The 27,843-nt window shown below is 39.7% G+C and overlaps 1 protein-coding gene across 2 annotated transcripts in view; it reads right to left on the reverse strand.

The window, feature by feature from the left end:
* Spesp1 (sperm equatorial segment protein 1) overlaps positions 1-4,536 on the reverse strand; it is a 17,763-nt gene extending 13,227 nt beyond the window's left edge. Inside the window, exon 1 of one of the 2 annotated variants that reach the window (XM_048793063.1) lies at positions 4,151-4,536. In XM_048793063.1, coding sequence (XP_048649020.1) covers positions 4,151-4,214 — 64 coding nt within the window. In that variant the 5' untranslated portion in view covers positions 4,215-4,536. Of the gene's footprint in view, positions 1-3,855 lie in introns of both variants that reach the window. The other variant, XM_015480067.2, reaches the window with a different exon arrangement.
* Positions 4,537-27,843: the final 23,307 nt, after the last annotated feature.

The raw sequence follows: 27,843 nt of genomic DNA on the forward strand, positions 1-27,843 counted from the left end.
TTAAAAAAAAAAACAAAAAAACAAAATAAGAAATCTTTAAAAATATATGGGATCTTGTGTACATCCACAATACTGGGCTCCTAATAAGATATATTTCCATGCTTATATAAATATATCAAAATAGATTCTACTATCATGCATAACTAAAAAAGGAACAAATAAAAATAAATAAAATAAAATATATGGGATCCTACCAAAGGAATAGAGAAAGCAGATTGCAGCAGCTCCACCATATCAAGGCATGAATATTTAGCCTCAGAAAAAAAAATTAAATAAAATAACTTGTTTTAAAAAGTCACAAATACATAATGATCCTAAAAAAGAAAATATTTTCTTTTCAAACAACTTGTATTATACCTCTTTTATTCATATAGTGAAATTGTTGCTTAATTTTAAATTTTACATACATTATAAGGAGATTAAAGTATCTCCATTTAAGGGCTAAAATGATCAAAAGAACAAAAAGACAGAACATTTTCCCCCATTAAAACATTAATGGATAGGCTAATGAAACTTCCTCCTTCTCCCCTAAGGCCTTTCTGGACATTCACCAATTAGAGGACAAGCTCATTATCTCAAACATTAGGAAGTGTGTCAGTACATTCCATTCATAGGTTTGGGAGACCTTCCTGAGTGTCTTAGCCTTGAGCACTGAAAAGATGTAAAGTGAACCTGCAGCATTAAAAACCAAGTGAATTTTACCTTTAGAGTGTACTTAAAATAAATGTTTTCTCTCAGTGTATTTAGTGATAGATTTTAACAATTATTGCTAGTTGCCTCCTTAATATTTCCCTTGCCTTGTTTGGCTCATTAGGGCAAAGGACAAGGATGAAGGTCAAAGACTCACATACTGCACTTCCTTTTAATATCAATCTAAAGAAGCAAGTTAAGAGGTTTTGTCACTCTAAACTGACACCTACCATTAACTCTATTTTTGCTGATCTATATGAAGAGATGCCTAGAAAAAACAATTTACTCACGAAAATTAAAAAAATATCTCCCCCAAACTACTATTTCACAGTCTTGTATGTGTAGCTTCAGGCCCTTAATTTAGTGACTTGAAATTTTAAAAAGCAAATTATATAATTTTAGTAATAGTTAATATTAGGTAGTAAAGCAAATCACAGTGAAAACACATTAAAGAGGAATGATTTTTAAATTAGAAAATATTTCAAACTAAAACTGAAAAATCAGATATAAGAAATTAATTTAATGTATAAAAATTAAGTATATAGGATATTTACCCAGCACCATCAGGATGTGTGTATATGTAGAAAAGCATATACCCAAGCCTCGTTCATGTCAGGATGAATCTAGATTAAACCAGAACTGAAGTTTTTTTCAACATATATATTTAATATGCCTATGATCTTTGAACTGCAATTTTCATTATAAAAACCTATCTTATCATTGGCATGAAAGAGCATTATTTTATTTGACTTTTTCATCAATAGTTGTTCCAATAGTGGCCATATAAAAGAAGGCTTAATTGATTTAAATCAAACCTAATAACATAAGCCTAGTTTCACTGGTATACTTATTTTTTTAATTAAAAAGAGGGAGAGAGAAAGAATAAGAAAGGAGAAAGTAGTCATGTAATATTACCCTACATAACTTTTTTTTTATAACTTTATTTTATTTATTGATATTTGGTGCTGAGGATCAAACCCAGGGCCTTGCACATTTGAGGCGAGTGTTCTAAGGGTAAAAGAAATTGAAGTTAAAGCGTAAAAGTTAAAGGGTAAAAGACCGGGTGTTGTAAAAGTTTCTAAGCTGCAAGGTCTGAGTTAGCTGTTAAGACAATGCTTAGAACCGCCCAGTAAACATTTCCCCTGATTGTCTGGTTGTTTAATAACTGAAGGGGTCTGTGTGGTTGCACACAGGCATTGCAGGGCCTGGACCAATCAGTTTAAATGTAACCCCCTCCTTAGGAATGACCTATCACTCCAGCCTGACCTGTTCCCGCCAATGAATGAACTAATCAGGTTTAGGAGTTGTTGTTCAATTTTCCCACGCCTAATGATGATTTGTTCTGATGTATACAAGGCCCTCCGCCCTCCCCAAAAAGTGTACTTAAGCAGTGCTCAGCCCCTGCTCGGGGCTCTGGGCTGCTTTCCCTTCTTGAGTGGGCACGGAGCCCCAGCATGCTGGTTCAATAAATCCCCCCTTCTGCTAATTGCATGAGTGGTCACTTGGTGGTCTCTTTCTCCGACGTTTCGCGGGACCCTTACACTACAGCTGAGCCATAACCCCAGCCCCTACCCTACATAACTCTTAATCTATTTCTGTAGAAAAGAGGTAAATCACATTTTCCAAGATATCTTCTATGATCTACAATCTGGTTAGTTATTTATTTGTCCTATACTACTTACATATTCAACACAAAATCATTCCTTTTTCTGACAAATGTCTTCATTTCCTTAACAGCCTTAAAAAATCTTAGCTAGAGGGGTGCAAAGAAAAAGAACAGGCCACAAAATTGTGTAGTTAGGCAGGAGATTGCACTGCATAAAGTGAGTATCCAGGACTGCTGAATAGCAGTGCCAGGCTGTACTGTGTGACAGTTAATGTCACTTTAGTTAAAAATTTCCATATATTTTAGTCAGCTATGACCTACTGCTCTACTACTACCAAAATGCAATAATAGTATTAGTAATAACAATCACCAATTATCCAGAAAAGATAATTATCTTCATTGTGTTTTGCTCATTTATGGCAAAGAAGAAAAATTTTACAAAGATTTTTATTAAAAACAGCTAAAAATCATAAGTGTTACTTGATTTTGGGGGGGATGGCGATACTGGAGATTGAATTTAGGGGGACTTGACCACTGAGCCACATCCCCACACCTATTTTGTATTTTATTTAGGGGCAGGGTCTCACTTATTTGCTTAGCACCTCCCTTTTGCTGAGGCTGGCTTTGAACTTGCGATCCTCCTGCCACAGCCTCCAGAGCTGGATTACAGGCCCATGCCACCAGGCATAAGTGCTAGTTTTAAAGGGCTAATTTTAACTACTAAGACACTTCCTCAAGAACTTTTCCCACTACTATTCATGATAATTTAGGTTGTGTTACATTTTAATTTTTAAATCTAATTTTCAACTACAATCTTTTAACAAGTCTGAAATATAGGTCTGCATACTTAACATGCACTATAAGACTTTTTCACACATACCCCGTTGAGTGAATTTTATTTATTAATTTGGTTAAACCAAACTAACGTTATTAAATACTGCAATGAATTACAGTTCGACTAGATGAGCAGGCCTCACAGTTATTATCTGGAATATCATTATCAGAGACCACACTTAAACACCTTCAGATGTCCCCAAGATGTTGGTAATGTAGAGAAGTCTCAGCACTGCTGAATTTGACCTTACTGGTATTCAGCTCTTGGGGAGGAACAAAAGAGCTCCTCGGGAAGATCTAAGTTAGAATTCTGCTTAGCTAAGGCTTCTCACCCCTTGCACGCCATGATGCACTTTGTGGGAATGAGTTAGTGAGTATTCTAGACGGTAGCCCCCAATCTGCATGCTAACTTTGGTCATCCTTTGACCTTTGGGGTCAGACAACCTTTTCTTGTTAAAAGGCGGGGTTGTAATGATTTCCGTCTCTGCAAGCCACACTGTGTGTGTGTGCTACAATCCCTTCACCGCCCTTCCAATGCAGGAAAGCAGAATAACTGCTGCGGTGTCTCATTGAAACTTAATATTTATGAGCAGTGAAATCTGAACTTTTTACTTTTTCACATGTCACATTTATGTTTTGAAATATCAAGGCCATTCTGGGCAGATCAGACAGACAAAAACAGGCTGGCATCGCAGGGAACGCGTCCTCCTCCCCTGCTGTCTCACCCAGGCGTCTGGAAGAGGCCCAGGGTGGCACAGGGCGAGTCTCCCCGCGGAGGAGGCCACACTCCAAGGGCTCCGCCTGCCCGACAGCGCCTCCCGCACGCTTGCGGTCCCGGGTCCGCCCGGTGGCGACGCGGACGCGAGCAGAGCGACACATCTCGGCGCCGGGCCAGCACCCTGGACATTGGGGCAGGAGGAGTGCCGGACCCGGGAAAAGCAAAAGCCGCACTTCCGGTGGCCGAGACCTGGAGGCTGCCTGAGGACCCTCGGGTCGCCGCCGCCTAGGCCGGTCACTCACTCGGAAACGCCGGCGTTGACGAAGGCCATAGCAAAAGCGCGACTAGAAGGACCACGGGCTTCATGGGCGTCGTCCGCAGCACTCCGCCATGCGACGGGAACGTCCTGGGCCACCAGGCCGGGTAGCTCGGGGCCGAGAGGGAAGGGTGTCAGCGGCCGACAGTCCCACCTCAGGGCCCGGGGCGCCCCGCAACGGTCGGGTCGTCGCCACCGCAACGTAGCGGCGGCGTGGGGGAGGGGTGGCGCCGAGGTCGGCCCTGCGCGCCCGCCAGTGCGCATGTGCACGCGGCGTGTGGAGCGGGCGCGGATCGAGGGGTCGTGACGCCGGCCGCGCTGCTGCGAGTTCTCACGTGGGGTCACAGCCCTGGCCAAAACCGCGGCCCTGCGCAGCAGGAGCTGTGTGGTGTCTGAGACAACCTGGCAATTAAAAAAAATATATATAGCGTGAACTGGCTATAATAGAGGGAAGCACCCCGCGCCCCTCAGCGCAGAGGCAGATGTCCTGCTGTCCCTAGGCCTCCAAATGGAGGAGCACCCCAAGAACTGAAGACAGTAACCATAAAGCATCTTTAAAAAATGAAAACAGTTCAGGCTAATTGCATGGGGGGAGGTAGGAAAGTGCATTAAAGACACCTTAAGGGGCTTAGGTAGTTTTGTTGGTTTCCAAAAGATTGTTTCTTTGATGATGGGGAGGGTGTGACTACAAAAGGGATCATGAGATAGCTTTGGAGAGTTACAGGCAATGGCGGTGGCCATAAGAATCTATACTTGTGTTAAAATTTTTAGAACTGTACACCAAAAAATACATCTTACTGTACAATTATGTTTTAAATAACATATATTTATATCTTTGCCCTGGGAAGCAAGGGGTTGGATGTTGGTGTGAGACACTAGGGACATACTGCAGGGTATTGAGCTGGGGAAGGTTGTGATTAAATTTGCATTTCAAAAGTCTCACTTTTCCTGCAGCCTCTAGAATGGGTTGAACTGGCACATGCTCATAATTCCAGCAGCTCGGGAGGCTGAGACAGGAGGCTTGATAGTTCAAAGCCAGCCTCAGCAAAAGCGAGGAGCTAAGTTACTCAGACCCTGTCTCTAAATAAAATGCAAAATAGGGCTGGGGATGTGGCTCAGTGGTCGAATGTCCCTGAGTTCAATTTCCATTCTCCCCCGCCCCCAGAAAAAAAAAAAAAAAGAATGTGTTGAAGGGAAGCAAGACTAGAGACAAAGAGCCAAGTTAGGAGGCGGTTCCAGTAATCCAGGCATGGACTGATAAGGGTCTAGACTCCTGGTGGGGCAAGGGACATGGGACATGTGGACAGATCTGAGACATTAGAACTAACATCAACAAGATTAGAGTGTTGTTTGTGGAAATGAAGAGAGGAGGAGGTGATACCCCCATTCCTGTTTTGTGCATCTAGGAATGAGGTGGTACTATTTACTGAGATGGACAACAATTCAGGCACTTACAGGAGTAGAGCAAGATGATGGGGGAGAGGGGTTTGTTTTCATCATTGTTATAGTGAAGGTGGGCTTGGGATTTCCTCCCACAGTGGCCTGTCCAGTGAGAGGATGGAAGTGGGGCCCTGGAGAGAGCTGAAATGGAAGTGGAGGTTTGGAAGGCATCCAGCATCTAGAAGTGGGGATGTCTACGGAAAGTCTGTAGAGCAAGTATGCTGTAGAGCCTAGGAAAGATTCCTGGGAAACACGGCAGGCTGGAGAGAGCAGGATGGACCTGCAAAGACCGAAAGTGGGGTAAGGAAACTGGGAGAACCAAGAACCTTTGTGGAAGAATAGGAGTTTCAGACTTTCAACTGAGAAGCCAACAAAAGAAGGACTTCATTTAGCAATGAGATGGTTGACAGAAGCAGTTTCAGTGGTGTGGCTCAGGCAAAAGCCAGGTCACGGTGAGTTGAGAGATGAGTTAGAGGTGATAAAGTGGTGACAGCACAGTATAGACAACTTTTTCAAGATTGGTGCATGAGTCTTCAATGCACTCCAGAAGTGCTCAATCCACATACAACAGCATGTTACAATCAATTGCAACTATTTGGAAAGCAATCTGGAATATGTAACAAAAGAATTAACCTATAAACACTATGATATACTATAAATTCAGGGAAGAAAACTTTGTGTCCTAAAATAACCACAGTCTATGATTATGATCTATGATAATCAAAATACAAATTGAAAGAATGAAAAAGTTATAGAATGAATTTTTGTGTCCCCCACCCCCATTCACATGTTAAAATCCTAATCTCCAGTGTGATAAGGAGGAATGGGAGCTTTTGAGGTGTTTTGGTTATGGGGGTGGAGCCTTGAAGAATGGGATTAGTATTTTTGTAAGGCAGCTCCCTGAATCCTGCTTCCATGTGAGGACCCAGTGAAGACAGTCATTTGTGAACCAAGAAGTGGCTCCCACCAGGTACCAAATCTGCCAGTGCCTTGATTTTGGATTTCTCAATTTCTAATTGTGAGAAATAAATATTTGTTATTTAAACCATCTAGTCTATGATATTTTGTTACAGCCGCCTATATAGACTAAATGGCGAAACGCTCTCGTGGTGGATCAAATTTTAAGATATTAACTAAGCTCTCACCTTCTTTGGCTGCCTTGTACCATTACCTTTTTTTCTGCATTGAGACACTAGTAATAATCTTCTTAATGTACTTGCTACGGGAAGGATAGCTAGAATCTCAAAAGAGGAAGATTTCTGGGAGCAGAAAAGAGGGGTTGATGTGTGTACATGGACCCGCCCAACATGTTTTGGGAGTCACTGAGAAGGCTTCTGTCTCTTTCTTTTCAGGAGAAACTGCCAACTTTTCAAACACACTCTGCATCCAACATGGGGCCAAGTACTTAAGCAGGTCTGGCTGACTGAGTTGCTTTTGAAGACAATCTAGGCAGACTGCTCACCAGGAGAGCTCAGAAATGCTGAGCAAGGTCCTCTCACCTCAGGAAGGCCTACAGTGTAGACCAGAAGGAAGCCAAGTATATGGATAATTACTAACATACAGCAGGTACTCATTAAATATTAGCCTGAACATGGGCCGACCTAATTCTGATTCTAATGAATAGAATATGACAAAAGCAAAGAGATGTCACTTTGGAGATGAAGACACAAAAAAACTATGGCTTCCATCTTGAGCACACCCTGTTGCTCTCTGACTTACTGAGGGAAGGCAGGTGCACTTGTTAAGGAGCTGATATCTTCAGCCCACCACCAGGGATGACAATCATGTGAGTGAACTTGAAACAGATCCTCCCCAGGCAAGCCTGGAGATGACCACAACCCAACTGACATCTTGATTACAGCCTCACAGAGACCCCAAGCCTGAGGCATCGGACTAAGCCACACCCAAATGCCCAACCTACAGGAACTGAGATAAGAAATGGTTGTTATTCAGTGGAGGGAAAAGCATTTGCCCAAGCAAGAGCTGCAAACAAGGGCCTCTGTCAGTTTGCTCCTCGAAAGAGGATGCATGTGGAAAGACACCTGCATTTGGCTACACTATTTGATTGAAGTTAAAAATCATTCTTCTTCAAGATCCATCCATTTTCATCAACCAATCAAACTGGTAGGTTAGGTGTATCTTTAAATCTCTGATGGTGACACTTATTATAGCTAGACTCCAAGGGACTGATAGAACTTCTATTTTCCTATTTGGACTGGGGGAAGGGGAGGAGAATAAAGCTCTATGGGTATAAATTCAGGTTAAAATTTCTTTAATCACTTCATCCCAATAAGCTCTGCTCTAACCCATAAAATAATGTGGTCCTCTGAATCCGTGGGAGTTAGCATAGCTACCCAACTGTCAATCTCAGAGGATTAAGACTTCCCTTTTTTTAAAAATCTATAAAGGACCAGTACCCATTCCCAGAAGGGAAAGTTAAGGAGTTAGGAGTCACAAGCACATTCCTATGATGCTACCTCTGAGTTCTTTCTGGAGGTTTCTGGCTTTTCCTTTCACTTAGGAGATTCTGCATTTGTCAACATACTGGGCTTTTGGAATTTAGTGAGGGGTTATAAGTGAAAGGATCAAGTGAGATGTCTGTTTTGTTAGGCTTCAATTTGGGGTTATTTTTTGCTTGTTTGTTTAACTGTATAAATCACATAAGAATTTAGCAGCTTTCGTCTTGTGAACTATCAAAAAGGAAATGGTGAATGAAGCAACATGTATATTTTTACGGTGGAATTCTAGTTTAAAAGAATGAATTTTAACTCTGTATACTCTGTGATCTGTACTAACAGAAAACTTTCTAAAGCATAGTATTCAATGGGAATAAAAACAGTGCAGGATGGGCTGGGGTTGTGGCTCAGAGGTAGAATGCTTGACTATCATGAGTGAGGCACTGGGTTTGATCCTCAGCACCACATAAAATAAAGGTATTGTGTCCACCTATAACCAAAATAAATAAATAAACATTTAAAAAACAATAATACAGGAAAACATATATTTGTATTTATGTAAAATCATAGTACAGTTATATCTATACATGAAATCACCAGAAATTATTTGGGAAAGAAACACAGCAAGATGAAAACAATGTTTGTTTCCAGGAAGAGAAATGGGAATGGGGAGAACAGGAAATTCCAAAAGGAGAATTTTACTTTTTACTCTTAAGTATTTTTTTAAAAATATTTATTTCTTAGTTGTACACAATACCTTTTTTTTGTTTATTTATTTTTATGTGGTGCTGAGGATCGAACCCGGGGCCTAGCATGTGCTAGGCGAGCGCTCTACCGCTGAGCCACAACCCCAGCCCCACTCAAGTATTTTTATTATCCCATGAGTTTTTCCAAACAAGATCATTGTATTTTTTTCATTGCTTATGTAGTTAAAAATAAAAACAATAATTTTTTACAAAATCTAGATGCTTGGAGAAAGGAGGCCTAGAAGTAGAAACATGAATTCGGTCCCTCATGCTTTTCCTTACTGACTTCACTGAATTTTTTAAAAATTTTTTTTGTGTGTGGGGGTGCAACTGGGGATTGAACACAATGACATTATCTATCACTGAGCTATACTCCCAGCTCTTTTTATATTGAGACAGGGTCTCACTATTTTGCCAAGGCTAACTTTGAACTTGTGATCCTCCTCCTCAGTCTCAGAAAAATCTGGGACTATAGGCAGGTACCACTTCACTGAAGTATTTTTAAGGTGGTTAATTGACTCCCCCTGTCCCAAAATGTATTTATCCTGCATTTCTGCTTCACCTCTGAATTCTGTAACTGTTCTGGCAACTGATTACATGATATGTGACTTTTTCTCAAGGATACATTTTGTCTCTCCTTTACAGTTCTTAAGCTTCTCCACTTCACACTACACCTTTTCCGTGCTCAGTGAACACTTAATAAATAACAGCACATGTTCTTCCAACCTGAAGGAAAGGAGTCCTTCCTCCAATGACTTTCAAAATCCTCTGATGTTCTAATGCTGCACCTGCTGGGAGTGCCCGGTATGCCACCCCTCCCGTTAGAATGCATTGTGTCCTCCCTATCCCATATTTCCATACTGCTATGCCATAGCATTACTTCACTGAATTACTGAATTTTATGCTTTTGCAAGCCACTCATGCCTAGATCAAGATCTTTGAAGAAGGGAGCCAGGAGGTTGTCCCTGTATTGTGTCTTCCCAGCCCAGCTAAAATCTTGCATCCACCAAGTGTTCAATAAACCCATGTTTGAGTTCTATTGGAAATAAAAGCTTTGGAATTTTTGTGTAGGCTTTTGCAGAATCCTAAAAGGAGCTAATTACAATGACCTAAATATTGAGACAACTTCTGGCATATTTCTTAGACTCCAGAAGAAACTCCTCTACTCTATGAGGAGTTTATGTGACTCCTACTGTATGACTTCATTATTTAATCCCAAGTAAAATTAGTGACATATGGTCTCATCTGGTTTTTTTTTGTTGTTGTTGTTGTTGTTGTTTGGTTGGTTGTTTGGTTGGTTTTGGTTTTGGTACCCAGAATTGAACCCAGGAGTGCTTAACCACTGAGCCATATTCCCAGTCCTATTTTGTATCACTGAGTTGCTTAGGGCCTCACTAAATTGCTGAGACTGGCTTTGAACTCTCAATCTTCCTGCCTTAGCCTACTGAGGCTGAGATTGAGGTATGTGCCACCACACCTGGCCCTTCATCTATTCTTTTCTGTATATACCCTGAAAGTAATTTTGGAAAATAAATTCATGATTATGGAATTTCTGTGAAAGGGAATGCACCAGCGTCCATATCTACCAATAGTGTAGTAAATTACTAATACATGTCAAATATCATGTTTTAAACCCACGTGCTTTGTTTTTTCTGCCTACTCTCCCTTAATGATCCCACCCTGGGTTTTCGATAACAGACTTTTAATGCACTTCTAAAACCCACATTTGCTGCCTTTGTTGTTTCCCCTGTCAACCAATAGATTTGAGTAAGTAGGCCATGGTTATCCAGAGACATGTTTGTCTCCATAGAGGAAAAATCATATTTGAGAAATCGTCCCTCCATCATCACAGGTTACACATTAACCCCCTCTGGGACCAACACACACGGCAGTTCTGATATAGCTGTTACCTACTTAATTAACACCAATGCCTTTTTCACATCTCGGTTCTCAAATATTACTTCCTAATAGCACTTGGTCTACTGCCTAGAAAAATAGTTGGAATCTGATACTTATTAAATGAATGAACCCACCCATCTCTCTATCCAGCCATTTAATCCACTCCACCATTCTCAAAATCTCCACTCTCAGCACCAGAGGCATTGTCAGAGAAGGACTAAAGCCACGTGGGGGCAGCAGAACCTCACCCACTAGAGGAGGCATTTGCAATCACTTCAGAGCATCTCCAGCTGTGAATCTTAACTGGATTTTGATTTTGCTATGCTGGAACATGTTTTGTTTTTGTGTATTTTGCTTTATTTCCATGCTTTGCATTCTACATGCACCAAATAGCATGTACTAATGTTTAAATGATTTAATAAGAACAGTCATTGTTCTCCAAACTAGATTTTTTTTTTTTCAGTGCTGCTGTCTAGAGGAAAGCTGCACATCCAGTCTTCCTCTGTTAAAGCCAGTCCCTATGCAGTGCAGCTGCATAACTGACAGTCCTGGATTGAAATCAGTTTGTGAAATGAGACCTGGGAACACACAGAAGAGGCAGGCTGTTCCTTGGGAGTACCTTCTTTCAAAAGTTCTGCCCCACCTGAGGCAGGTAAAATGCATTATTTAAAAATTCACTATTATAGGACTCCAAATTGGATCCCTGATTTTTCTTTTCATTTTAATAAATGGATGGCAAAGAAATCCTGGAATGTGAATGGGGGTAACTGGAAAGGAGTTACAAGCATGTGAGTTTTTGAGTCTTTTTAGTTCTGTCCAGGTTGACTCTTTCTTTTTGCCTCTATCTTAATGTGCAGCCCCATGAAATCTGAGAGGGAAACTGGTGACTTACAGAGATGTCGAAACAATGATTTATTGTTCTGTGGATCCATCAACCCAGGAGGTCCTGAAATTTTAAAGGAGTCTTCAATACAAATTTAATTAGAATTCACTTAGGTTTTAAGAAATATGTCCACAATAAATAAAGAGATGTCTAAGGACAGAGATGATTTGTGTGTGTATGTGTGTGTGTGTGCGCACGCGCGCGTGCATGTCTCCCAAGGACTTTTCACAGTGCCTGGCAGAATGTGGGATCTGTAGGTATGCACTGAATAATTTGTGACACTTTCTGGCAGGTGCCACCAAATCAAACAGAAGGTAACTTTGAGTAAGGCAGATCTTAATCTCCTTGGATGTCATTTTCCTTACCCCTGAAATAATAACTGTACTTTCATTAAAATTTATGGACTCCATATTTCCTTTTACACTCACAAGTCTGGGAGCATAGGCTAAACACATATCGGCATCCAAATTCCATAGATGAGGAAACTAAGGCTCAAGCTAAATGATTTGGCCGGGTCACCCGGCCACATGCCGACCCGCTAAGTCTATAGGAGTAGGTCCTTCGGCTCTCAACACAGCACAAGTTCCCTCAGCCACTCTGGATTACAAGAGATCATTGGATTAGTCAATCTCCTGGAGCCTTTCTTCTAGATCCAGCAATGGTTTGTAGCCCTCACTGAGCATAAGTGCAGAAACTTTAAGAAAAAGCCAGTAATCAAGACTTGTGGTATTGGCAGAAAACAGACACATAGATCAATGGAACAGAATAAAAAATCCAGAAATAGAGCTACACAAATATGTCAACTGATTTTTTAATGCAAAAGCAGTTTGATGGAGAAATGATAGCATTTTCCACAAAGGATGCTGGAGCAATGGGACATGCATAAGTAAAAATATGAACACCACCCAAATCTCACACGTTACACAAAAATTAATTCCAAACAAATCCCAGATGTTAATGATTTAAACTTCAAGGAAAAAACAGGAGAAAATCTTCAGGTCTTAGGATTAGGCCAAAAGTTCTTAGACTTGACACTAAAATCATGACCCATAAAAGAACAAAAATGGCAAATTTGATCTCATCAAAATTTAAAGACTGTGCTTTTTGGAAGATCCTGTTAAGAGGGTAAAATACACTCTAGACTCAGAGAAAAATATCTGCAAATCACAACCCTGCAAAGGACTAGTTTTAGAATATATAAAGAATTCCTTGGTAGGAGCTGGGGTTGTGGCTCAGTGGTAGAGTGCTCTCCTACCACATGCGAGGCATTGGGTTCAATCCTTAGCACCATATAAAAATAAACAAATAAAATAAAGGTATTGTGCCCAACTATAACTAAAAAAAAAGAATTCCCTGAGCTGGGCTTGTGGCTCAGTGGTAGATTGCTCACCTAGCACACATGGGGCACTGGGTTTGGTCCTCAGCACCACATAAATATAAAATAAAGATATTGTGTCCACCTAAAACTGAAAACTTAAAATATTATAAAAAAAGAATTCCCAAAACTTTGACAATTAAAAAGTCATTTAGAAAACGGGCAACAGACACAACCAGACACTTCAGTCTATACAGATGACAATCAGTACACATGGAAAGATGTTTGACATTATCGGCCATTAGGAAAAGGCAAATTAAAGCTATCATGATATACCACTATACCCATCTCAAAAAGACTAAAATAAAAATAGTGACAACAAATGCTGCTGTGGATGCAGAGACACCGAATCACTCAATTTAAACATGCCACTTAAATATGACTCAGTAAGTGTACTCTTGGACACTTCACCATGAAGATTGAAACTTTAGATCCACAAGAAACCTGTACATGAATTGTAATGACAGCTTTATTCATTATAACCAAACAGCTCAGCTGTTCATCAGTGGGCAAATGGTTGAACTCTCCATGACACAGCAGACCAAGGGATACTACTCAGCAATTTTTTTATAACTTTCTTTTTCTTTATTTATTTATGGTTCTGGGGATTGAACCCAGGGCCTTGTGCATGCGAGACAAGCACTCTACCAACTGAGCTTTAGCTCCAGCCCAGCAATTAAAAGAAAAAATGAACTATTGATAACATGTGGCAACTTGGATGAATGAATTTCTAGGTAATTTTGCTAAGTAAAAAAATTCAATCCCCAAAGGTTACATGTTGTATGATTCTATTTACATAACATTCTTGCAATGACATAATATAGAAATAAAGAAAGAGAGGCACTGAAGCATTAAGTTCCACTATTCCTCCCAGATGTCACTCTGAAGGTACAGCTCCTAGAAAACAGCCATCTCTTTAGGTTGACCTGTCATGGATGTTTCCATGATCATTCCAGGACAGATGGAATGATCCAGAAAGAGTTTACCCAAAGTCCCAGCATCAGCGTGGACAACAAGAGGAGAGGGAAGTCAGGAATCTCCACTGCTTGCTACCTGCTAGCTCTGCCAATAAAGATGACATGACTTTGGGACTTGATTTCCTCACCTATGAGATAAATAAATTCAGCTAAGAAAATCCTTAAGATCCTTAATTCTTCATCATTTCAGATTTCTACAAGTGAGTTTGACTTTGATGCCTGCTGATAGATGCTAATATGTGATGGTATATCTGGTCACTCTTACCGACCAGACTATTAAATTAACCAGAACAGCTATGTTTCAAAGCACTGTAGTGAATTGAGAGTTTACTATATGTGGAATAGCTAATCAGACAGTTGAAGCACAATTCCAATAATACAGAAACTCTTTTGCCAGCCTTTTGAAAATAGACACTAATTGAGAAAGACAAGAAATGTTTATTGAGCTTGGGGTTGTAGCTCAGTGGTAGAGCTCCTGCCTAGCATGCATGAGACCCTGGATTTGATCCTCATCACTGAAAAACATATCTATTGATTCTTTCTACATGCCTGGTACTTTCACAAACTATCTCATATAATCTTTAAAACAGCCCCTTAAATTAAGTATCAACCCCTCTTCATGGTAACCCAGTGAGGGTAAGCCACTTTGTCTCTGTATGGGTTTGCTTGGGCTGCCTTTTATAACAAAGGACACAGATGGGTGGCTTAAACAGCAAAGATGTATTTCCTCACAATTCTGGAGGCTAAGATCAAGGTGTTGACAGGTTGGTTCCTTCTAAGGCCTCTCTCCTTGACCTGTAGGTAGCCTTGTGTCTGCAATATGGTCTTCCCTGTGTGTGTGTGTGTGTCTCTGCTGTCATCTCTTCTTATAAGGACATTGGCCATATTGGATCGGAGGATCCATCCACATGATGTCATTTTATCTTAATTACCTCTTTCAAGGCCTTCTCTATAAACATGGTCCCATTCTGAGGTGTTGGGAGTTAGGATTCCAACATATAAATTGTGGGGAGACACAGTTCAGTCCGTTACACAGCCCCAGTGGGTTCTGGGAACTTAGCACAGACTCCACGAGACCCAACTCCACAAAAGGCCATTGAAGGATAGATGACAAGGCCTGGAAGAGCAGATAGGACCCAAAGAAATGGAAGGCAAGGCAGGGTACTCTCACCAAGGGGAGGCAGGAATGGGTTGCAGAAGGAGGAACAAGCCTGGGAGTCGGGGAATGGATCAGTACCCAGGGTGCTATGAGAAGGTAAAGCCATTACGGGTGGAGAGGTAGAGTCCTTTCTGATACCAGAGGCCCTTCCACTCAAGATGACTAGGATGGAATAAGGTGGCTGGAACCACAGCTCTGTGACAGTCTAGGTGGCAGAGAGATGGAAAAGGGGAAAAATTTGGTGGTTTCTGTGAGGCAGGGCAGGGACTACTTTAGGAGCAGAGACAACACAGAAGCCTTCTCTACCAACCCAGGTGCCGTGCACAGGGTTGGGGTAGGTCTGGGCAGTCAGAACCTAAAAGGGAAAAGCAAAGGCAGAGTGAAGGGAGAACCAGCAGGAATTGGGGATGTGTGTGTCCCTTGCATGCAGATACGTGTGGCAGGCTCTAAGTAGTACGCGCCAATTCAGTGCTTAAGGCATTTGAATACATATGTGTGAAATTGGAGAGCTTTTTTCACCCTAGATTCCACATCATATCCTAAACCCTAAAAACCCTCCAAAAGATAAGCAGTTCAAAAATAAATGTCAATCTAAATGTGTATTGACCGATGAATGGATAAAGAAGATGTAGAACAATAGTCCTCCCTTATCCACTGGGGATATGTTCTAAGACCCCTTTATGGCTGCCTCAGAGAGAACAAACCCTCTGTATATGCTATATTTTTTCCTATACATATATACCTACGATGAAGCTTAATTTATAAATTAGACATAGTAAGAGATTAACAGCCATATCTAATAAACAATGATTATAGCAATATACTGTAATAAAAGATATGATAATGTCGCTTTTTACTCTCAAAATACCTAAATGTAATGTATTCAGTCTTCTTGTGATGACATGAGATGATACTTCAAGGAAGCACTTGTGGCTTCTCTTCAGCACATCTGAATCGCCAGCATCACTACTCTTGCACTTTGGGGTCATTATTAAGTAAAATAAGGGCTACCATGATACTGGAAGAGTCATCTTGATAATTCAGATGATTTCTAAGTGACTAACAGGCGGGTAGCATATACAATAAAATGGCAAAAAGATGATTTGTCTCCTGCGTGGGAAGGAGCATGACAGTGTGAGATTTTATCACACTGCTCAGAATGGTGTATAGTTTAAAACATGAATTTTTACTTCTGAAATTTTATGTTTAATATTTTGGGATTGTGAATGACCACAGGTAATAGAAACTGCTGAAAGCAAAAGTGTAGACAAAGGAGGACTACCTACAAAAATTGTATAGAGCTGGGAATATAGCTCAGCACTTGCCTAGCATGCACCAGGCTCTGAGTTTGATCCCACACACACTTAGAGACATTGTATACATACAATGGAATATTATGTATATTATGTATACTATACATACAATGGAATATTATTCAGCCTTAAAATAGAAATCCTGTTGCATGCTACAACATGAATGAATCTTGAAGTCATCATGTTAAATGAACCAAATCTGTTATAAAGAGACAAATGCTACCTGACTCCACTTGTGTGATGTATTTAGTGCAGTCAAACTCTTAGAAACAGAAAGGAGAAATATGGTGGTCAGGGGCTGAGAGAAGTGGGTAAGGGAATCTATTGTTTAATGGGTATCAAACTCCAGTTTGCAACATACAAACAAAAGTCCTGGAGCTCTGTTATAAAACAGTGTACACATAGTTAATACTACTGCACTGTGCACTTAAAATTGGTTAAGATGATATATTTAAAATTATGTGATTTTCACCACAAAAATGAATAAATAAATACATTTTAGAAGACTTCGTCTTTTTGAAGATTTAAAAAATTTGATATAGGACATCTATAGTACCCACTATTTACATTCTTTAGATACTGCATATTGTCTAGAAATTTTATTGTCATTGCTCCACTTAAGTTGGAGTGACTCAAGATGCAGTAAGGACCTTCACAGGTGGAGGTGTTTTACTCAGATGATGAAGGGACACACCTTTGCATATTCTTTACAGATGATCTCTACCTATTGCTATCAGTTACTCAGGTGTCATGAAGCAGTGTTACCTCTCTTTCAACACACACATTTATGGGTTTAAAATATTTCCCTTTAGACTAGGAAATTAGTGATAGAATCAAAATGAATCCACATTCAGTAAAAAAAAAAAGTTAACAGACATTAATTTTATTATTCAAGAATGACCAATCAAAGTAGCTCTATCATTCTAACTTTAATTAATAAAATCCCAATATAGCTCTCAGTGGGCCCCCCACGAAAAAAACACTTTTGAGTTTATTCTCTTCTGAAAGGGTTGAATATTTTGGCTTGAACTATTAGGCATTTTTGTTCATTTGTTTACTAATTTGTAATAAGATTTAACAGATGACCACGCATTCAAAAAATGAACTAGATAAAACCTCTGTGATCTACACTCTTCTCAATCCGAAAGGCTGTGAACACCTGGCCACATGTTCAAGTGTAACGTGATAGAAAGGTCATGAGGCTCAGAGAGACCTGACATGCACTCTTGATGGGGGAAGCGGGGTGAGCATCCTTTTACACATTTAAAAGTCAGAAATGAAATCCTGTCATTTGTAGCAAAATGGATGGAAATAGAAGACATGATGTTAAGTGAAGTAAGTCAGACACAGAAAGGCAGATATCACGTATGTAGATGTTATGAAGTTGATCTGAATGTATAATAGTGATTGCTAGAGCCTGGGAGGAGTAGGGGCAAGAAGGTAGAGGGAGGTTTGGTAACAAGTACCAAAACACGGTCAGATCGAGGTAGTAAGTTCTACAGTGCAGTGGGGGGACCACCATTCACCATGTCCTATTACATATTTTTGAATAACTAAAAGAGAAGCTCAGAGGCTCTAAACACAAGTAATGATAAGATGGAAATGCTGATTACCTTGATTTGGTCAGTATGCATTGGATACATGTATCCAATTATCACACTTTATCCCATAAATATGTACAATTAGAATAATAATACAAATAAATAAATAAAACTTGGTTGTGTTTACACACACGGAATTCGATGACAGCAGCCAATCTGAAATCCAGCCTTGCTGTGCTCTCCCTGAGCTCCAGGGCTCCTCTGCAATTTTTTGCCCCCCACCCCCACCCCCTGCCCCACCATTCCTGCACATTCTCACTGCTCCTCCCCTCTTGCCGCACCGCCCTTTCCCCAATCTCATGAACCCCACTTCAATGAGAATCTATCAACTTCAATTTGCTTCTTCAGAGATTATTATTCCTATAAACACTTGAGCTGGGATTCTTCTTCTTTTTAATATTCTGATTTCTTTTACCTATTGAACTTTTCAAAGGCATGCGCTGTTTATGTAAAACTGGTCAGTGTTTGGGTGACGTCATTTCAACAGGTAGATGTGCTAATAGAAGAGTGGTTTTCAACTAGTCATTCAGCCAGAATGCAAAATATATTATTATTAATAAAAATGAAATGCTAGTTTACAAAATATGAAATGGTCATATCATTGACTAAAGTGAAAATGAATTATTCCTCCGTTGTTCAGTGACAAATGGAGGAAAAGGTTGGTTTCCCTATTCCTGAAAAAAGGAAACAACAAAAATAAAAATAAAAATCAATGTGAACATAATTAAGCTTTTGGAACTTTTGCTCCTGGCCAAGATGGAGTAATGATCAGATTTATCTTCATGCTTGAAACAAACTCCTTCCCCTTCAAAAAGCAAGCACAATATATGAAACAGGTTTTCGAGACACTGAAAATGAGGCAAGAAAGGACAATGATCCCTGAGCGATGGGAACAAATCATGTCAACTCTATAATAGCCCAGTTCTCTTTTTTTAAGAGAGTTTCTGGAGTATATTACAGAAAGGGGGACTCCAGTGGGAACCTGGAGGGCTCCCTGAGTTGAGGAGAGGAAGTTGGTAGCCCAAGGTGGGTAGAATTTGCAGGACAGTTAGCCAGGGCGAGTAGCTGCCCTGACACAGACAGAGCTGCAGATCTGCAAAGGATCTGCCCTCAGTAGTCGGCCAAGAATGGCCTAGTCCACCTTTGCAACAAAGCCCCTGGAGGCCAGGCAAAGAGCCATCTGAGAGCCTCCAGGAGACCCTGGTGTGCCTCCCTTGATCTTGACTCTGGTAAAAATTACATGGCTGCTCATTTTGTGATCAATCATTGAACTTGTTATTTCTGTCATATGCTTTTCTGTACATTTCAAAATAAAGTAGGGCTGGGGATGTAGCTCAGCATTTGCCTAGCACACATGAGGCTCTGAGTTTGATTCCCAGCATGCAAACCCCGCCACCTCCCTCCCCACCACACACACACTTAAACAAATTGTATAAATCTACATCTAGACCTGCAGTGTGCCAAGTACTCCTTCCATGCAGCGCCCTTACTGGGTTGCTTGGTACTGTTTTAGAAAGCTGGTCCATTTTCAGTCATTCCACCTTTTGCACATGTGCAATGTCAAGGTCTATATCTACATTATTAATAATTGTGAAATCCTGAATCATGTCCTAACCATTTGTAGAAACTCTACTCTTCCCAACTTCTAATAATTGTCATTCCGTCTTCTCTGCCATTTTAAAGCATGTTGAATTCCTTTCTTGTCTGAAAGTAGTAAGAAAATTGAAACCATCAGAAAAAAAAGAGCCATTGTGGATATTGTATTTCCACCTTTAAAAAGTTGGAACCAAATTAGTTTCTTAAAGAAACATGAAGATCTTGTCCACAGTGCCAACCTTCTCCACAGACCTTTCAGCCCAACGACCTTCACACCCCATCATGAAGCACTTGTTTAAGATCAGCTTCCATATGATCACATACAGGGTCATTCATCTCTAATTTAACACATAATCTTTTATGTGACTCAAAACTTTTATTCTATCACTAAGGCATCATATAGCGATTTGTTTTTTTGTTGTAGCAAGACATTCTGAATAAAGTAGCAAGATGCTGACATACATTCTGGCCCAGCTCTTTTCTCTGCTTACCTATCATTGCATCTGTGCAACAAAATACATTCTACCCCAAACCTAACCTCCAAACCACATAGACAATGTGATCCATCATTATTTTATGTAGTTAAGAGTTAGTTCCATTTGTGGTGATAAAGTTGGCGGGGGGAAAGAATCTTATATCCATACCACCATAATGCTTAAATCACACATTTGGGGCTGAGGTTGTGGCTCAGTGGTAGAGTGCTTGCCTAGCATGGGTGAGGCACTGGGTTCAATTCTCATCACCACATATAAATAAATGAATAAAATAAAGGTCCATAAGCATCTAAAATTAAAAAAAATAAAACACACATTTGCTAAAAGAATTGCCTTCTTAGCATCATCTGTGCATTGGATTGCATGGAAAAATACTTTGTTTTTATTTTACCATAAATTAATCTTCCATATACTTAGCCCGTTTCTAAATACATTGATCCAAAGTGTTATTAGAAAGTAGACTTTAAGTTATCATCTTTGCTCAAAATTCTCCCAACATTTCCAGGCATACATTTTTTTAAATATATAATTTTTAAATGACCTTTATTTACATGCAGTGCTGAGGATCGAATCCAATGCATCATACATGCTAGGCAAGTGCTCCACCACTGAGCCATAACCCCAGCCCCCAAGCAAACATTTTTGATGAAGTTTTTTTTGCTTATGTTTCTGCAATCTTATTTCTCTGTCTTGGTCACGCAAAGTGCTACTTTTTTTAAGAAGCCTACAAAGTACTACTTACTGTTCATATATGAATTATTGAACATCTGCTTCTGTTGACTCTTGGATTCAATGTTATTTCTTTCAAATAATTTTATGAATATATTTATTTATAAGTTGCATGTAAATGTTACCTATATTTTGATGACTGAATTGCTTCATTAATCAGTAAACTTCTGCAAATAACACTCAGAAATTTTAGTACATCTCCATTAATGAGAGATGCACATTGAATTCAATATATGAGGGGTGATACCTTTGAGTCCATCTAGTAGAAACTCTTTGGGTCATCATTTCCCCAAAATTACTTTCATCAACATTATTTGGTTTACTACAAGTGCTACATTCAGCAAAAGCCCATCTTTTCTAGATTTTTTTGAAGTCCAAAGAAGCTCCTTTTAGTAAATCATGGTTATAATTAACACAAATTTTACTTCCCTCAATTGACTAGTAATGTTAAATAATAAATAACACACTTGATTGAAATTTAAACTGATTATTTAAAAATGCCTTCATCTTTCATCATAACTTGAGAATCATCTGTATTTGTTTGGAAAGAAAAGAAATTCTTAGAGTCAGTGGAGTCTCATGACTTTTAAAAATAGATTTTTAAAACATGGTGGGGTTTTTTTGGTTTAATAAATCATAAATATCTTGAAGCTTAAATTGTCACACCTGAGGGATGGCTATCCAATGTAATATCAAAAATTCCAACTTAATGGTTTTATAAAACATGATGAGTTGACTCAAAAACTCAACTGGAAAATCAAATGTACAGGAGTGCCCAGGAGAATTGTTTAAAGAGCAATGGGAAAGAGCTTTCTAGAGGGCAAAAGGCACTTTAAAGATATCAAAATTAAAACCATGAGGGATTTTAGAGCAGTCCAATTCATAGACAGAAAGTAGGATGTGGTTGCCAGTGGCCGCGGCGGGGGGTGGGGTGTGAGTTACTGTTTAATGGGTATAGAGTTTGTTTTTTGTTGTTTTTTTAATGTTTTTTTTTTTTAGATGTTGATGGACCTTTATTTTATTCATTTACTTATATGTGGTGCTCAGAATTGAACCCAGTGCCTCACGCATGCTAGGCAAGTTCTCTACCACTGAGCCACAACCTCAGCCCTGGAATTTGTTTTGCAAGATGAAAAGGTCCTGGAGATGAATGGTTGGTGATGGTTGTACAAGGATGTGAATGTCCTTCGTGGTGCTGAGCTACACACTTAAAAATGGTTAGAATGATAAATGTTATATTATCTATCTGACCTCCTAAATGTTTTATATTTAAAATTTTAAAACTATTGTCAATGACAATAACACAATCACATGGTATGATCACAGAATTACAGTGACGGCCATCAGGCCAGGTATATTGTAGCCCTCATGTTGGGCTGCCACAGGCTCCACTCCCATCTGCCACAGACACTTCAAACACCACTCGACGTACTGGATCTAAGAGGCCAGGTGGCGGCTGTGTCTCCTGTAGACTGGTAAAACTTGACAAGTGTATGTTTCTCTAGGCTTTGCTCAAAGCTGGCAAGCTTTTGCCTCTTCAAAGGTGTTCTATCAAATACTGGTCCCTGTCAAGATTGTAGCAGGGTACAAGATCAAGACACCTGTCTTTCATTTTGGAGCAAGCATCCAATAAATTTCAGATGACTGGACCCTGGAAACTTTACTGATGAGGTGGCTCCCTTGCTTTTCTTGGACTGTATCTCCCACCCATAGCATACATGCGTTTTACTAAGATGATAGAGATTCCTATATCAAATGAAAGCACAGAACAAAAGAGCTGGTGGAAGTCTGGGACGAGATGCCAAGTGCATTCTGCAGTCCCTGTCACGTGAAAGTCAACTGCTGCTGGTGCCACGGCTTATGGGGATGGAAGAAAAGCACTTGCCAAATTGATAGTGACATAACATGGGTTATGAAAGAGACAACATCTGAAAAAGCAGATGCAATTAAAGTCATTGTCATTTCATTCTCCAAGTTCTAAACTGTGCATGGGCCATATTGTCAAGTGAATTGCAGATGGGATAGAAATCATCCCTCCTGTGTCTCAAGTTTTTGTTGGTGGCACTAAGTGCTTGTTCTCCCAGGAATGCAGTGTTACTCTCTCATTTGATTAAAAAAAAAAAAAGTGGGACGATGTTTGAGTTCTTCCAACCATAATAGCTCTCACTTCATGGATTAGGGATCCAGTGGGAAGATCCCACCAGATTCTAAGTACCTTGATTTCCATTCTGTGCTTAAGAGTGGAGTGAGTTCAAAACCGTCATAGGGGTTCAAAATAGCATTCACCAGGGGCTCTTTCCTTTTAATTTTTTATTGGTTCATTATAAATACACATAATGTTGGGGTTCATTTGGACATAATTATACAATCATGGAATATAATTTGCTCCAACTCAGTCCCCATTACTTCTTCTTTGCCTCCCCGTCTCCCTACTTCTATTTTCTCTATTGTTCTTTCTCCTATTTATAAATAAACTTTTAAATCGATGCATTATGAACATACATAAAGGTGAAATTCACTGTGGTATGTTCATATATGTACATAGGAAAGTTTGATCGGATTCATTCCACCATTCCTTCCTTTTCGTGTCCCTCCTCCCTCCCTCCTTCCCCCCTTAACCCCTGTCCTCTATTCCACTGATCTCTCCTCTATTTTCGTGGGGATTTCCCTATCTGTTTTTTTTTCTTTTTTCCTTTCTTTTGGTCCAGCTTTCGCATATGAGAGAAAACATTCAACCCTTGACTTTCTGGGTCTGGCTTATTTCACTTAGCATGATGTTCTCCAGTTTCACCCATTTACCAGCAAATCCAAGGGTTCTTTCACTTCCATGATTTTAGTAAAATAGAAGTTAACTAGCTTCTCGCAGACTCTGCTCCTCTCTACGTATCTGTGAGATAAAGTCTGTGGGATAATTCCTAAAAGTGGGCTTGCTGGGTCAAAGGAAAGCATGGAGATTTCCGTCTCCCAAACGACATACTGACTTACCAGTCGGCTTGGTAAAATAGATATCTCATTTTAATCTTCTTTTAATTTTTAATGATGCAAAGTGCTCTATTTATACCTCCCATCCCCATCCCAAACATCTTTGAATGTCTTTAGAGTCCTGCTTTTATGAGATAGATTCAAACAAACAATTTATTCCCCTGCCTGCCAGAAGCCCCACCCTCACTGATGGGCCACAGTGCATTTTGAGCTCCCAGGATTTCTCTTTTCTTCACATGTAGTTATTTAGTCAATGACCCCAGCCTCCCCTTCATTCTGAATCCGTAAACTGACTCAGATCTTAGAATCCATAATGGGTTCATGACTCTCCAGAGGGGTAGCTCAAGACAGGACTCCATTTGCCAAGCTCAAAGTGGATTTTCTGTTGTCATTGATGTACAAATCAAGCAGAGCCCTAACGAGATGCCCATTTTATGTCTGATCAAGTGGGGATAGTTAAATGTACCATATCATGGAAAACTAGTTAAAAATAATGAGGTGTGTCTAAGTGTTCCCTAAATATACAAGGTGAAAAAAAAAGTTGAAGAAATGCTCAGAAAGTTAACATTTACAAATAACATATGGTGACCAAAAATTGTGTAGTCAAATATGTACATTTTTACATGCAAATACATAGTCAGCATTCTAGAAGAATCTATACCAAACTGGCAATAGTAGTTATACCTAGGGATTGATGTGGAATTAGAGGGGAACTAGGAGTGGTGAGGGGAAGTTTGGTCTCATTTTTTTTTACCATTCATGCTTGAGGTTTTTACCAAAGTGTTTTCAGGCATGGTTCATGTCATGTTGAGAAATAATAATACTTCATAATCTAGAAGTCTGTTGGAAAGGTGGCTGACGGTAAGCATGCACCTCCTTTCTCACCCCTCATCCTGAGAAGGCTTCTTTTTTTAAAAAGTTTGTTCTTATTAGTTATACATGATAGTAGAATGTACTTTGACATATTATACATATATGGAGTATAACTTCTCATTCTTCTGGTTGTATATGACGTAGAATTACATTGGTCATGTAATCATATATGCACATAGGATAGTAATGTCCAATTCATTCTACTAACTTTCCAATTCCCATTCCTTCTCCCATTACTTAATTCCCCTTTGTCTAATCCAAAGTACTTCTATTGCTTCCTAACTACTCCCCCCTTATTGTGAGTTACCATCCACATATCAAAGAAAACATTTTTAGGGATTGGCTTATTTTACTTAGCATGATATTCTCCAGTTCTATCCATTTACCAGTAAATGCCATGATTTCATTCTTATTTATGGTTGAGTAATAAGTAGTATTTCATTGTGTATAGGTGCCACATTTTCTTTATCCATTCATCTGTTAAAGGATACCTAGGTTGGTTCTGAATTGAGCTGCTATAAACATTGATGTGGCTGCATCATTTTAAGTCCTTGGGTATCTCACCAAGGAGTGAGATAACTGGGTCAAATGGTGGTTCAATTCCTAGTTTTGTGAGGAATCTCCATATGCTTTCCAGAGTGGTCACACCAATTTGCAGTCCCACCAGCATTGTGTGAGTGTGCCTTTTCCCCCACATCCTCACCAACATTTATTGTTACTTGCATTCTTAATCATTGCCATTCTGACTGGAATGAGATGGAATCTCATTGTAGTTTTTTTAAAAAAAATATTTATTTTTTAGTTATAAGTGGACACAATATCTTTATTTTATTTTTATGTGGTGCTGAGGATTGAACCCAGTGCCTCACACCTGCTAGGCGAGCGCTCTACCTCAAAGCCACAACCCCAGCCCCCTCAGTATAGTTTTGATTTGCATTTCTCTAATTGCTAGAGATGTTGAATATTTTTTATATATTTATTGACTAATTGTATTTCTTCTTCTGTGATGTGTCGGTTCAGTTTCTTAGCCCATTTATTGATTGGGTTATTTGGGTTTTTTGTTTTTTGTTTTTTTTTTTGGTGTTAAGTTGTTTGAGTTCTTTGTATATCCTGGAGATTAGTGCTCTATCTGAGGTGCATGTGGCACAGAGTTTTTCCCACTTTGTAGGCTCTCTATTTACACTCTTGATTGTTTCCTTTGCTATGAAGAAGCTTTTTAGTTTTATTCCGTCCCACTTATTGATTCTTGATTTTACTTCTTGTGCTTTAGGAATCTTGTTAAGGAAGTCAGTTCCTAAGCCCACATAATTTAGATTTGGGCCTACTTTTTCCTCTATTAGGCACAGGGTCTCTGTTCTAATGTCTAGGGCTTTGATCCACTGTGAATTGGTTTATGTGCATGGTGAAAGATAGGGGTTTAATTTCATTTTGTTGCATATGGAGTTCCAGTTTTCCCAGCACCATTTGTTGAAGAGGCTAGGTCTTTTTTCCAATGTATGTTTTTGTCTAGTATGAGATAATTGTATTGATTTGAGTTTGTCTCTGTGTCTTCTATTCTGCACCATTGGTCTATGTGTCTGTTTTAGTGCCAATACCATGCTGTTTTTGTTACTATGGCTCTGTAGTATAATTTAAGATCTGGTATTGTGAGGCCTCCTGCTTCATTTTTCTTGCTAAGGATTGCTTTGGCTATTTGGGTCTCTTATTTTTCTAAATGAATTTCATGACTGCTTTTCCTATTTCTATATGCCACAACTATTTAAGGCAACAGCCTTATCTCTGGATTTCACTGACAATATTGAAAACTAATTACACAGTCTAATTTAATGTCAACATTTTTCCATCTTTTAGACTTCTTTTCATGGTGGAAAGTTCTCATATTTTTGTATATTACAAAGAGTCCAGCAATATGCTCACAAAAACTCATTAAATAAACAAGCCCTATGTAATTCTTTCCTTCAGGTAACAAGCCCTATGTAATTCTTTCCTTCAGGAGAAAGGGCCTTCCTCTATTACTAACCCACACCAAGACTGTCACAATCCAATTAATTATTCCAAATTCTGTTCAAATTTCATGTCCTCTTGGAATTTCCTTTAGACACATTTTTTTAATTACAATTCATTATTCTCCTCCTTTCTTCCCAAAATACTTTAAGAGCCACACCCCCAGCCCTTTTTTGTTTTCTATTTTGAGACAGGGTCTCACTAAGTTGTGTCTCACTAAGTTTCTGAGGCTGGCCTCAAACTTGCAAGCCTCCTGCCTGAGCTTCCTGAGCTGCCGGGATTACAGGTATATGCCACCATACGCAGCACACACACACATTCTTGAACCACATCATCATTTACTGTATATGAATTTGTTACCTGTCAGCCTTCACCTCTAGACCACATTCCTGGAGGGCAGGGAGCCAGGCATGTTACCCATCCTTCATTATAATGCAATTCTTTATCCCCGCCAAAGCCTTGCATTGGCAGGTACTCAACAGGCATGTTGAATTCAACTGAAATTAAAAGGATGGGAGAGGTTGTTATATAGAAATTTTTCTGCACAAGTCTGCTTTTATATAATCCCGCATAGAGCGATCAATGGTAATTCAGTCACCGAGACAACCTCCCCTATAATACTTACTCTTCCTCTCTCAAAAACAAACCTCTCCTCCCAAAGGGGCTGTGATCCCATCACTTAAGCCCAGCCACACTCCCTTTCTCTACCAGACACTCCAATATCTCTGTCCATAATTTTGCAGGGAAACTTGCTCACAGCGAGTTTGCTGGGAGAGAGAGAAGAATTTCCTATCAGCACTCTGTATGATCTACCTTTGCCAATCAGCTTCATAAAATATGACATCTTTTTGTTTCATGTGGCATTTCTTTGATTTCTAGTGCTCCATCTTGCCTCCCTCCCCGGCCCTCTTCACCCACACACTTTCTGCTGTCCTTAGAGTCAACATGTTCCTATTTCAATATTTTCTTATGTTACCTCAATGGAATGATTAGGTGTCTTTAGTCACCAGGGGATATACTTGACCATGTGGGCAGGAATGCCAGAGCCATATCAAGGAAGGCCTGCCTCCAACTTCATGTGCGCTTTTCCCAACGAGGGCAAAGATACTTGGGGCAATAAGTTGGGCGTTTCAGTAAAGCAACCTGGCCTCA

Source organism: Marmota marmota, unplaced genomic scaffold (genome assembly GCF_001458135.2).
Source record: "Marmota marmota marmota unplaced genomic scaffold, marMar, whole genome shotgun sequence".
Taxonomy (NCBI): domain Eukaryota; kingdom Metazoa; phylum Chordata; class Mammalia; order Rodentia; family Sciuridae; genus Marmota; species Marmota marmota.